Source organism: Chrysochloris asiatica, unplaced genomic scaffold (assembly GCF_000296735.1).
Source record: "Chrysochloris asiatica unplaced genomic scaffold, ChrAsi1.0 scaffold00007, whole genome shotgun sequence".
Lineage (NCBI taxonomy): Eukaryota > Metazoa > Chordata > Mammalia > Afrosoricida > Chrysochloridae > Chrysochloris > Chrysochloris asiatica.
This window is the reverse complement of record NW_006408525.1, coordinates 35,134,568-35,147,879: the sequence shown is the minus strand read 5'-3', so window position 1 is coordinate 35,147,879 and position 13,312 is coordinate 35,134,568. Positions and strand designations below refer to the sequence as shown.

Sequence of the window (13,312 nt, the reverse complement as noted above, 5' to 3'; positions counted from 1 at the left end):
GCAGGTTGTTAATGAGTCTTCCTCCAATCCTGATGCCACGTTTTTCTTCATAGAACCCAGCTTCTTGTATTATTTGCTCAGCATACAGGTTGAATAAGTATGGCGAAAGAATACAACCCTGTACATCACATAGCTTCAACAATCATAATTTACACATTTCCTTACGTTGGATTTTTAAAGTGGTCTTTTACCTTGTTTCTGCTCAGATCTATTTTTGCTTAAGATCAATTCCTCTAAGTTCAATGATATTGTCCCTGGGTATGGCCTTTAGGGGAGGCGTGGCTGGTTTAGGGCTTTGTGGCTTTGTGGAAAGAGAATGTGTTTCTTGAACTGGGAAAGCAGGCCTGTGGGGCCCTGAGCAGAGCTTGGTGAGCACCATGATTTAGACATGACCCTCCGCTTTCTTTGCTGCCATCTGACTGGACACCTGGCCGCAGAGCAGCCCCATTGTGTGAGTCCCTCAAAGGCAGGAGTGTCTGTGTAGCTCACGGTTGTGGCCCACTTCCAAGAACTCTGCCTGGTACATGGCAGAAGCTTAGTAACTCTCTGGATGGGTTGGGCTGAGGGGGAGGATTTAAGGCAGTTTTCCAGGGCAGCCAGTTGGTAGGCATATCAGTATTGATCATTGTGTTCTACAAGAGATAAGATAACATTAAAATTCTGGAGACTCAATGTCTCTCAGAGACTTCCAAAAACAGCATTGATGACCAGATACAGAGCAGGCATCAACCTCCCATCAAAGGCTTTTCACTGCAGCTTCAGCAAAGATTTAAATTCATAGGCTCTCTCAGATCTGTAGGAGCTCTGGTAGCTTAGTGGTTCTGAGTTGGGCTGCTAACCTCAAAGTCAGCAGTTCAAAACTACCAGCCATTTCACAGGAGAAAGACGAGGCTTTCTGCTCTTGTAAAGGTTTACAGCCTGGGAAACCCTAGGCAGGGTGGCTATGAGTCGGAACCGACTTCACGGCACAGAATCACCACCACCACCACCCATTCCTGTGTCTATGAACACACCGGGTCTCCGTCCCCATCAACTAGCCCTAATGAATGACTGAGAATCATATGTCCCACTGTACCCGAGTCGACCATCTGTGGTCACTCCCAGGCCAGTTGTGAGGTAGAGGTTCAGCCAGCCTGAGTTTATCAAAGAAAGGAAAGACGGCGGGTCAGATCAGACTGCTGCACTTTCCCCTGTGTGGAGCCTTCACTCACTGTTCCCTCCACTATTGGCCCACCTGACTAAGGGGGCTAGTGAGACCAATGTCTCTGGAGGCCGCGCCAGTGAAATGTGGATTCACCTGTCATTTCTAAAGTTTGAATAAGAGAGGGCCAGCTTTCCCCCAGTTAGGAGTTTGAGCTCAGGACGTAAACCAGTGGCGAGCTTTTTTTCCTATCTAGATCCGAGGATACGCAAAGCTCTGTGCAGCATGTGTGGTGTGTGCATGTGTGAACTACAGGTGATGCTTGCGGGGTCTGTGTACCAGTGTATGTAGTGGCCGCTCTATTACTGTCGGGTCCTATGTGTGCATGTGTGAAGTACAGGGGATGCTTGCATGGCCCATGTACCAGTGTCCAGTGGACGCTCTATTACTGTCGGGTCCTATGCAGGCTGCCCTAGTGAGCACAGGGAGAGAAGCAGCTGGATTTGGGGGTGGGACCCAGAGCACATGCTGCCCAGCTCTGAGGCCTCAGGGTGCCTCGTGCAGCAGTGGCCATTCTGTTGGTCCATCCTCCAGCTCTCGGCAACACCAGAACCCACTCTTGTCTCCCTTACAGGACGTGAGTGACCGGATCGAGAAGGAATCTCTGGACGGCCCGATCGTGAAGCAGTTAGAGAGAGGCGGGAAAGCTGTGGTGAAGATGGACTGGCGGGAGAACATCACCGTCCCTCTCCAGACAGGTGACCCCTGACATCCCAGATGTCTCTCCAGCAGCAGCCGTTCCCACAGGGGGACACGTCTCTGGGAGCGAGTGCCTGGTGGTATAGATACAGACCACCCAGTACACTTGTGTGTCTCCTTTTTGTCTCTTAGGGTGGCAGGTTTACTGATAGGTGTCATGCTGGGTTTGGGAAACTAGGTGGTGATTTCTGACCTTGGGTGTACCCAGGAGGGTGGGATTCAGATCACACCCCCAGGTCTGGCTCGGGTGTCCTTTCCTGTGTGGAGTTAGGTTGCCTTTTCAGTGTGATTGCTTACCTCCCAGCAGCTACAGGATCTGTGGTCTTTTAAAATATTTATTTAGTTATCTGTAGTTTGCTTAACCTGGTCGTGTTTTTCTTGTTTTCCCTAGATCTTCGTAAATTCAGGACCTATAAGGGTGGCTCTGTCAGGGATCTCCTCCGAGCCCTAAGAAATAAGGTAAAGGCCTGTGGATACCGGGGGCTGGGGACCCTGGGTAGGAGCAGGCAGACCCTGCTCTTCTGGCCACCCTGAATTCTGAGGTCTCCAAGGCTGGGAAGGCCTTAGTCCAACTTGCCCCATGAGAGCCTGTGTCTTCCCTTGACAGGGTTTTCTAAGGACCCAGGCAAGGGACTGAGCTTTGAGAGCAGCCTCTCTGATTCCATGGCCTTCCTTCATGGTCACGCTCTGCTGACTTTTATGGTGTCTCGACTGGTGGTACAGTGGGTTAAGCATTGGGCTACTAACCGAAAGGTCGGTGGTTCAAACTCAGCAGTCACTCAGGAGAAAGATGAGATAAGGCTGCTTCCATGAGGATTTACAGCCTTGGAAACCCTAAAAGCAGAACTACTCTACCCTATATGTCTCGATGAGTCGAAATTGACTCGACAGAAGTGGGTTTTTTTTTTTTGTTTTTTTTTTATGTTTCGTGTATTTTTGTGTGTGGTGGGGAAAGGCTGCCTACCTGCCTAAAGGTGTCCAGGTGTGGTGCGCTGGACCAAAAGGTTGGCCTTGTGTTTTAAGCAAGGCTGGCAGTTCAAACCCACCAGCCACTCCTCAGAAACTATACAGGGTCACTATGAGTCAGAAACAACTTGACAGCATTTAACCTTCCTGATGGAGCCCTGGGGGTACAGATGGCTAAGCAACTGTACTAGCCAAAAGGTTAGTAGTTCGACCCCACCCAGAGGTACCTCAGAAGAAAGTCTTGGTGATCTGCTTCTGAAAGACCCCAGCCTTGAAAACGCTAGAAAGCGGTTCTTCTGACTCGTTGGTAGCTAACAGCCACCTGCCTGATGACAGCCACTACAGGGACACCCCTGCATTAGGGACCCTGCAGGGCAACTTCCCACCAGGGCCTGGGCTCAGTGTCTCAGGACAGGGGGTCCCTGTTGTCTGGAGGGGCATGTCACATAGCAGTCTGCACACAGCCCCTAACCAACCACACACCGAAGAGGCCGCAAACCCTTGGGGCAAACTCGCCAGCTTCAAGTAGCTTTGTTCCCATCACCTCCCTGCTCTCCCCAGGCCCCTTCCTGGGCCCTTCCTGAAGGAGGCCACATGGGCAGGGAGATGGGGATGGGTGTGAAGTTGCATAAACCTGCCTCCTTCCTTTTCTTGACAGAGAGCCCAAATCCCTAACCTTCTGTCCTCTTTGAATAAGAAAAGGCTCTCTTTGGCAGCCCTGCCTGCCTCTTCTCCTGCTCAGCCCCTGTCTGGTCTATGTTGTCCTCCCCCCTTACAGAAGCACCACTACCGAGAGCTGCCCACTGACGTGCGCGAGACTCTGGGCTCCCTCCCTGACGACTTTGTGCGCTACTTCACGTCCCGCTTCCCCCACCTCCTCTCACACACCTACCGGGCCATGGAGCTATGCAGCCACGAGAGGTTCTTCCAGCCTTACTACTGCCACGAGCCCCCGGAGCCCCAGCCTCCTATGCCTCCCGACGCCCTCTGAGCCAGGGCGGCCCTCCATTCTGGGTGGCCACAGCTGGGACCAAGGGCCTGATCTCTACAACCCGGCTCAGCAGGGAGACCAGGCTTCCCAACCAAGTGCCTTGAGCTGCTCTGCCCCCAGCGGAGGGTAATGCTGACCCCAGGAAGTGGGAGAGGTGACCCCTCCTGACCACCAGCTGGAAGGATGCTGGTCATGAAAGCTCTACCATTGGGATGCCCACAGCGGAGGGCCCGGGCCTGTCTCAGGCAGTGAAAGGAGTCCTCTGGCCTCGTGCTGGCTGCACTTGCTTCAGATCTGTGTTTCTTTCTCCAGTGTCTGTTTGATGTCAACCTGTGAGCGAGGGCCTGAAGAGGAGGGAAGACCAGGGACTCTAGGCTTTGCCTAGGTGCTGAAGCAGCGAGGCTGGGAGGATACGCTACATGCGGCCTCTCCTGAAAGTGGGGCTTGAGCAGAGGATGCTCAGAAGGCACTGTCCCTGGGGACAAGGGAGCCCAGGTTCCCATTAGCCCATCTTTTCTCAGAGGCAGTGAGCCTTGAGCAGAGGGTACAACGCAGGGATGGGTCAGTGATACGTTCTGGAAGGCAGGTTTTATGTCTGTTTCTCTTGGACATGAAGAGGGCATTACGTTCAGGAAGCAGCTAAGTGCTGCCCAGCGCACAGGGGGCCTGAGCAGTGGCCTTGGGTGGGTCTGTGTGTGGGCATCTGGAGGCATGAGATGACATGTTCCCTGGCCATCAGAGTGGGCAGCCGAGACCAGACAGGGACATCTTTGGAATCAGAGGGGCAAGCTAAGTATGACCCAAGAGCCTTGAGCCAGTGGGTGGGCAGTGAGGTCCCTCTGTCCCCAGGGCTAGCAGGAAAGGGCCAGGCCCAAGGTCACTGTGCACTTAGACTTTTAAGGTTTTCTTGGCAAATTTTAATCATTTTATATTTTGATTAAACTGTAGTGTACTATTACTGTAGCTGTAAGTAAGCTAGACTGTAAGGCTTACTTGTGAAGAAGAGATGTGAGAATCTTCTGTTTGTATGGTTAAAGTACCAAAAATCCCTCCTCTCCTCAAGAACGAGTGCTTATATCTAGAATATCCTTTAATGCTGAAGAGTGAACCATAGTGACACTATGTCAGTGTATTAAGTGGTTTCAAAGTGATATTTTCTAAATTGTATCAATGCCGTGTTACTGGTTTCTGAAACTAATATAATTTGTAACATTGTTTCAGTCAAAAATCCTTCTCTCTTTTCTCTACCAAGAGCCTTAGAGGTTAAAATGTAACCAGGGTGCCCTGTGAGGAGGCAGGCGCGGATCACCATGGCCAGTCCTGGTGAACTCAGAACCCCGTTCAGGAGTGACAGAGAAATCACCGATCCTCCTTCACTAAGATGTTTCCCACTCTGTGTGTTCATCAAAAACTCTCCTCTGGCTTTTGGAAAATTCCGTTCTCTTCTTTCAGAATGTCCTAAGTGGATTTTTTCCCCCTTCATATTAACCTACATCTTGCAGACTCATCAATTACCTCGTTTAGACCTTGGAACCCAGGAAATGGGTTTCTCCGCTTGTTAGGAACGCTGCCTGCCAGGTGGTCTCTCTTCTTGCACACGCTGATGTACTGCGAGGTGGCCTACTTTAGACACTGTTCTCCCCGAACATTCTGAGAGAGTCTGAAAGTGGAGACAGTCCCGTGCACGACGTCACAGGGCTGTCAGCTCTCTGCCTGCCAGGGACCGCTGCCTCACTGGTCCTCATCGTCAATGTTTGTTTCTCTTTCAGTTGATCTCTAGCTACCCAGTATTTGTTGCATCCCATTTGGCCTAACTTTGCCATGGGGACAGCTTCTTCCAAGTACCTTTTCTACTCCTAATAGTTCCGAATCACCCACATTTCTCTGTTGCATTCACTGAGCACGGTTCTAGGTGCTGGGGTACAGACAGCCTTCTGAAAACTTCTAGTGAGAGGGACAATAGTAAAGTATCAGTGCAACCAAGAAAACTAAGGTGGATGGAGTAAGGTCTGCCCCTTCTCTTCTGCCTTAAAACTACCATGGCATCCCCTGGCCCCGGGCGGGTTGTCTTCTTTCTGACTTCTGTCCGATTCTATCTGTCTCCTGTGGGAACCCATTCACTCAATTGGTCCTTTCATTGGCTTGAAGAGGTCTCAGGATTTGGGCATCATCTCATCACCCAGCTATAGTTTCTAGAATTTCACTTTCCTGTTGCAGGCAGAGTCACAGGACGTTGTCTTGTGGACAAGAGTGGATTTCTCTCTGTGGCATTGTACATCTGGCTGTGGCTGAGCCGTTGAACATTCTAGAAGTGGTAATGTCTTCATTTTTATGACAGAATTTAGTCATTTGTGTCAGGAATCCAAAGGGCACTCTTATTTAACTCTTGTGTTGAACTGGTCTCTGGTTGCTTCTTTGAGCCTTTTCAGAAGCACTCCAAAGCATCTGCATCTTGGGCATTTTGGTATCACTGGACCATCTCATGTATGACACCTAAAGTCCTGGGTGCAAAGGCATTTTCCTCAGCCTAGGTGCTTCCTAATGACACGTCCCACTAATGGTCAACACACACGTCATATCGGAAGATCTGCTGGTGAGTGGATCCTTCAAAGTGTTTTCTCCCTGCCCGACTGCTCAGCATCAGCGCCAGTCCACTCAGTAAGGTCTTGTGTGATGTGGCGCACCGATAGTTCTCAATCAACAGTCAGAGGTGTGGTGGTTCATCTCATCTGTCTGGTAGATGTAGTACTTTCTCCTCTTGGCTGCTTTCTTTTCAGAAGTTGAACTTGGGTCCACTTTGGTTTTTCTGAGACTGCCCATTCTCCATCTCACTCTGCTCCTTTGGTCCTCACAGGAGGTGGGAGGGTTCAACAGTCACAGCATCTGCGCCCGAAGAACTGAAAGAAGGCACGCATCCCCCTCAGGAGCCTCTAAGTTCTTTTTCAGCTCTCTCACTCTACTCTCGTTGTTTTTTGAAATTGTTGTTCTTTGTATCTTCCGGCATTTCTCTTTGCCTGTTCCTTCACCAGCCTGGCCTTGACTTTGCCCACAAGACAGTAGTCTCCAGGGGTCTCGAACAGGTGGGCAGCAGCTCTGTCTCCTGGGGGGTGGGCTGTTGCCTCTTAAACCAAAGTGTCTGCCGCCTCTCTTTCTAGCCTCTGTATTCTCTCTGAAACAGTGATTTCCCACGAGGCCCCTGGCTTGGTTCTTTGTATGAGCACTTAAATCCCTTCTGCTCGTTGGGAAACCTCACGGTTAGCTTCACGCTGGAGGAGCCTTAACTAACGCTTCCAGCCAAAGCCCCAGCCTTCCTCCTCAACACATGCTCTTGATGTGTGTTTGGTGGGTACAGTATTCCTTTTCAGTATCCCACAAGCTGTGACGGGGGCGTCCCCACTGACCTAGAAAGTTGACTACCAGTCAACGCTGTAGCTTCACAGAGCAAGGCTGGTGGTGCATTCTTTCTGCAATGCCCTATTTATTGAACCTATTTATATTTATTTAATTTTCACTCGCAAGTGTCTCCAGTAACAAGCGTACCTGTTCAGAGCACACCAGGTTTGCGGTGGGCTCCCCAGACCATTTGAAAACTGGAAAAGGAAAAATTATACTGTGTCCTTCTACTGGGCCACCCTGCAGTAGTCTTGTCATTAAAGGTGAATCATTTGGTCGGGGTAAAGTGTTCAGTTTTGGGTGATTTTTATTAATTTTTTTTAATCCTGTGCCATTGTGTTGTCTCTGTGGACGGTTAATCATGGCGTTGGTGTGTGTTAAGTGTAGAATACAATCCTCGTGGAGACTGAAATTCTCTTTTTAGCTTTATATTTTATAAACTGCCAGATTGTACAACTTTTATGTGTTTTTTTAAAGCTTGATGATGTGAGGGTCATTGTAAAAGTCCAACGGTATATTTTTGTACTTCCTGTTTGATAATTCTACTGATTGATGATGACGTCACGTTGAGCCAATCCCAAATAAAGGTAGTTTTAGATTTGGAAATCAGTGTCATCTTCCTACAGAAGTGGACCGAGTTCTCCATCCAGGGGGTCTGTCTCGGCTCTCATCCTGGGTAGAGGTGCTGGGTGGGGAGGGGGAAGCCATAGGCACAGCTGGTGGAGGACAAAGTTGGCACCAGCCTACCAGGCCCAGGGCCTAGAGCAGCCTCCTTGGTGGTTCTTTGTGGGAAAAGCTCGTGGAAACACTACAGGAAGTTCCCAAAGGTATTGATTTAGGCTGAAGTCCAAGAGTGGGGCCGGGTTGGGCCAGGTTGGTCATGGCTAAGAATTAAACCCCAGCAGAGTTTGGGGCACGTGGACAGCAAATGGAGCCCCTGGGTAGTGCAACGGTCAGCGTGCTCAGCTGCTAACTGAAAGGTTGGAGGTTCGAGTTCAGCAGAGGTACCTCCAAAGAAAGGCCTTGGTGAAAGACCGGTCATTGACAGCCTGTGAGCACAGTTCTATTCTGACACACACGGGGTCTCCATGAGGCAGCAGCGTCCACTCAGTGGCATCCAGTCACTGAGACGGTAAATAGGACAGTGGGCCAAGAAGGCCAGGAGAGGGTCATCATGGTTCCTCAGCCAGCAGAGTGGTGGGGGCACCAAGACCTGGGTGTCAGAGTATGGAAGATTCCCGCGTGCACCAGGAATGCACTCAGGGTCCCCACGCTGCTTCTTCCGGGCCCCGTCCCAGTAAAACCTTCAGAGGCTCCGTGCTCTCTTCTACCTCTGGCATGGGGGTCTCCTCATAAAGGGGCATGCTGAGGGGCCCGCCAGCCCAGGATGGTGATACAGGGACTACAGGGAGGGGCTGGCACCTTCTCTGCAGACATCCCCCCACTCTGCCTCAGAAGACCCAGGAGTATCGCTGAAGACAGCAGCATCTTCTCAAGTACAGTCAAAGAAGGGTGGGGGGACAAAAGGGGTCGTGGGTTCCGTGCCACCACTGTGGCAATAGAGGTACTCTGGATTCCCCTCAGAGCTGGAAACCAAGGCTTGGGCCAAGTCTTGAGTTGGTCCAGACTTGGGAGAGAGGCAGCTGGTGGCATCCTCAGATGCTTCTGAGAAAGAGAGATGGGGTCCTCTCAGGAGGGAGGCCAGCCCATGGCTGAAACAACTCATCCGCCCCCTGATGGCACTGCCTACCAGGACCTGGGAGCATTGTCAGTAGATGGGCATGGAGATCAATTTGCATACTGAATGAGCCCTGGGCTGCAAAGGGAAAGAAGCTTTTTATGAACCTTTAATTCAACATAACCAAATGCACGTGCACACTCCCCTAAGATCCCATCAGTGACTCTTTGCAGTATCTCTGCACTGGGACAGTCTGTGTCATCTGCTCGGGATGCAGCGTTAGTCAGGACACGACTGCTTTTAGCTCTATCCCTGCAGACCAGCATGCCCCTCAGTGGAACACACTGGGCATCTTTCACTGCAGTGGTAGGCTGACCAGAACTCCGGGCTTGAGCCCACCTATGTGCCAGTTAGCTGCGGACTGAGTGACAGGGCTGGTAAGCACATGGCAGCCTCTGAGAAACCATAAAGCATGGAAACGGGCTTTCCAGACAGGTCAGGCAATGCAGCTTGATGACCTTGGCCTCTGAGGGAGGTCTTGGCAAGGTCAGCCCTCTGAGTGGGGACTTGTCTGTGTCCTTCCACTCCCTCTGGCTCTCCACATCCACCTGACCCTTCCCAACCTGGCTCCAGGATTGGGTGAAGCTACAGACAGGAGCTCATGGGATTTGCAGTAGGCATAAAGCTAGAAAGATCAATCACCAACATGATTCTGGCCAAATCAAGATTCCAGAAACAAATGCTGAGCCAGAACATAAAGGATGCTGGGAGGGCTTGCTTTTACTTAAAGAAAAGGTGATTGTGTGAGAGGACCTCATTTCAGGGAGGGGCAGGGGTGTTCTCTGACCCAGTCACCCATAATTGGCACTAGATGAAGCTGGAGTGTGTATTCCAAGGGCAGGCCTTGGAAAGATGAAGTGCCACACTGGGCAGGGCATTCTCACTCTAAGGATAGAGGTGGGTGCAGGAGGTGAGGGACCTGGAATCTGTTGCAGACATTTGAAGACAACGAGAGGAGTTGGACCTAAAGACGTGAGAGCGATCTGAATCCTCTGACATCTGTCATGTGGGCGAGAAGCTGGGGTTTCTATCTTGTTCCAGAAGGTTTAAATTAGGTAGAGGGGAGCAGGGCCCAGGGTGATCCATCCTGGGCTCTAGGAGGGGGCTGCCTTACAGCTGGAGATGCTCAGCAGTCTGGAAGGAGGCTGTGTAAAGTAGTAAGTTTCTGGTTTCTGGTGGAGTCCAACGAGGAAAGGGCCTCACCCCAAAAGAGAAGGAAATCTTTTGTGGGTGAGAGGTTGAACTAAGGCCTCATCCAAATAAGAACCAACCCCTCCCTGAGATAAGTTGCACGAATAGGGCCGTGTGCCCGGGTGTGAATCACTTAAAGAAGGCGGGCAGAGAGGGACCAGCCATGAAAGAACTGCACCCACGATGGGGCTGGGTGGGGCTGAGGTTCCCAGGATGCTGCCAGGTGTGAGACGAGAGAACCAGGGAACAGAGGCCTATGTCGGCCCAGGAGCTCCCAGGCTCTGTCTTTGCTGCTGCCATTCTCCTGACTCAGGTCCTAGGAAGGAACATCAGTCTCATGTAAGGGAAGATCGCTGCTTCAGACTCAAGAGATTGACTTCCAGCCCTACTGTACCATCACCAGGAAGAGTTCCAGGGCCCTTTGACCAAGACGTTTTTCCTAAAAGAGGCAGCATTTCAAGATGACACCTAGGTTCTCTCCCACAACCAAATCAAAGATGGGAGAGAAAGGTGAATAAACTCATATGTAGTTGTGCTCAGAAAGAAGAGTGAACTATTTGGACCAGAAAGGGGAGGGACCACAGAGAAACTCAAAGCAGATGTGGTCAGATTGAAGAGGGGGTGAGTGGAGGGGACGATGCATTGGAAGAGGAAGCAAAGTCAGGGGCCGCCCTCCCTTCAACTATGAGCACAGCAGCGTGGAAATGTCTGCTTCCAGGGAAATTCCTGGATGGTGAGGTTTGCACTAACAAATAACGTAAAGATTGCAATCCTACTCTATACCACATGGGGTCACCAGGAGTCAGAATTGACATTCTGACAATGGGCCTGACTGTTTTGGTGTGTCCAGGAAAATCCAGGCTGTATGGACGCTTGGGGGTCGGTGAGACCCTGTGAGCACTTAGCAGAAATCACAGCAACCCAGGTATCTATAAAGGAGTGTGTCCCACCTAGTCCCATTCTCACTGAACAGGTACAGAGTGTAGACCCCAAGGGCCACTCCTATAACTCACCCAGGCGGGCACCTCACCCAGGTAGGCTGACAGGCAGAGCAGCAGACAGGAATCCCCACCCCCACCTGGGAATCTTAGCAGCACATGCTAAATAGAGTAGAACCAGCTTTGAGAACTAGACTTCACAGCGGGCTTTAGTACATCTGAGGGAGCAGGCCTTCACAAGAAGAGCAATTCAGATATCCTTCGAGAAGGGAGGATGGCACATCCACGAAGCACAAAGAACCAAGGAGATATCTTGGAACTGAAAATAGAACTTGAAACCAAGTCAACAGTGGGGTGGGCGGGCACAGCTGAAGAGGAAACCAGCATCTGAAAGTCCAGGTGTGAAATTCCTCCCAGAATTCAGTGTAGAAGGGTAGAGATGGGAAAGAGGAAGGAAACTGTAAAAGATGTGAGGAATAATGCCCCCAGCAGGTCCCTCACTCTGTGAATTTGTTTCCTTATAAGACAAAAGGAGTTTGCAGCTATGATTGACCTAAAAATCTAGATGGAAACATTAGCCTGGAATATCCATGAGTCCAGAGGAATCGCAAGGGAGGCAGGAGGCTCTAGGAAAGCAGAGTTGGACTGACGCATTTGGACCATGGAGGAAGGTGTAGGAATGCAGATAGGTATTATTGAGTCGATTTTCGACTTATAGCAACACCATATGACAGCGTTGTGGTTGTTAAGTGCTGTTGAGTCAGTTCTGATGCATAGCAACCCTGTATAGGGTTTCCTAGGAGTGACTGGTGAGTTTGAACTGCTGACCTGGCAGTTTAATGCTTTATCCCATAGGGCCACACCAGGATTTCAACAGTAAGTCAAAATACATTTAATGGCAATAAATTTGTTTTTTTTGGCTTTCCTAGGAACTCAGACAGGAAAATGAACTGTTTCCTTAGGAAAAATGTCAAAGGCAGCTCATTGACTGGTTATAGAGAGCAAAGGTAAAACCCACGAGACACAGCTGTCTTGTTTTCTGTTCTTTTACAGTGAGGCTGCTTTCCTTTAGGGCCCAGGTGTTAGATGAAGACACATTTTCATCTAGCTAAAGAGTGGTTGGTGTTGGTGGCACCTGCGTGCTGTCGAGTTGTTTCCAACTCACATCCACCCTTTATAGGGTTTCCAAGGCTGTTGTTTTTATAAGGTTTCCAAGGCTGTTGTAAATCTTTATGGAAATAAAAAACTTCATCTTTCTCCCATGAATCAGCTGTTAAGAAATCAAACTGCTGACCTTGAAGAGTGGTGGTGGTTATGTGCTGTGGAGTCAGTTCCGACTTAAGCGATTCCTTATAGGGCTTCCGAGGCTGTAAATCTTTATGGGAGCAGAAAGCCTCATCTTTCTCCCACGTAACAGCTGGTATTTCAAATTGCTGATCTTGAGGACAGCAGCCCGACTTGTACTTTTATTTAAAAAATCAGTTGTATGTTACCAGGTGTTCTGAACTGCTAACCACAAGGTAGGCAGTTCAAATCCACCGGCAGCCCCACGGAAGAATGATGAGATTGTCTACTAGAAAGATTTACAGTCTCGGAAACTTTCTATACGGTTGTCATGAGTTTGGAATCAACTTGATGGCAGTGGGTTGGGTTTGGTTTTCATTGTATATTTAGTTCAAATTCAAAAAAGGTGTGTGGCAGGGATGTATACTTTCACTTTAATTACTCAAATTGTATGCCAAACAGTCTGAGAAACCAGACTCTATGAAGAAGCAGAGGCTTCTTGGAGAAGATTCAGTAACAACCGCGATGTGCAGATAACACAACCTTGCTTGCTGAAAGTGAAGAGGACTGAGATACTAACTGATGAAAGTCAGACTATAGCCTTCAATGTGGATGACACCTCAACACAAAGAAAAGCAAGAATCCTCCCAACTGAGAGCAATCATGGTCAATGGATCTGTAATTGTCAATGTTTCCATGGAAGCAGCAGATACAGGAAGGATGAGTGATCATGTGGTTTGCTTTGCTCTCATTTGTAAGGAAGCAGGTCACCACTGCTGTCGTTTTTCTGACTCAGAGTGACCTTTTATAGGTTTTCTGAGGAATACCTGGAGGGTTTGAACTGCCTACTAGTCCTTAACCTATAGTACCGTACCAGGACTCCTTAGTACCACTGTTGTTGTTGTTGTTAA

The 13,312-nt window shown here is 49.8% G+C and overlaps 1 protein-coding gene across 1 annotated transcript in view; it reads left to right on the top strand.

The window, feature by feature from the left end:
• ERN1 (endoplasmic reticulum to nucleus signaling 1) overlaps positions 1 to 3,893 on the top strand; it is a 96,717-nt gene extending 92,824 nt beyond the window's left edge. Inside the window, exons 20-22 of the mRNA XM_006833582.1 lie at positions 1,776 to 1,899; positions 2,292 to 2,359; positions 3,645 to 3,893. Of these exons, the coding sequence (XP_006833645.1) occupies positions 1,776 to 1,899; positions 2,292 to 2,359; positions 3,645 to 3,857 (405 nt within the window). The 3' untranslated portion in view covers positions 3,858 to 3,893. The remainder of the gene's footprint in view (positions 1 to 1,775; positions 1,900 to 2,291; positions 2,360 to 3,644) is intronic.
• Positions 3,894 to 13,312: the final 9,419 nt, after the last annotated feature.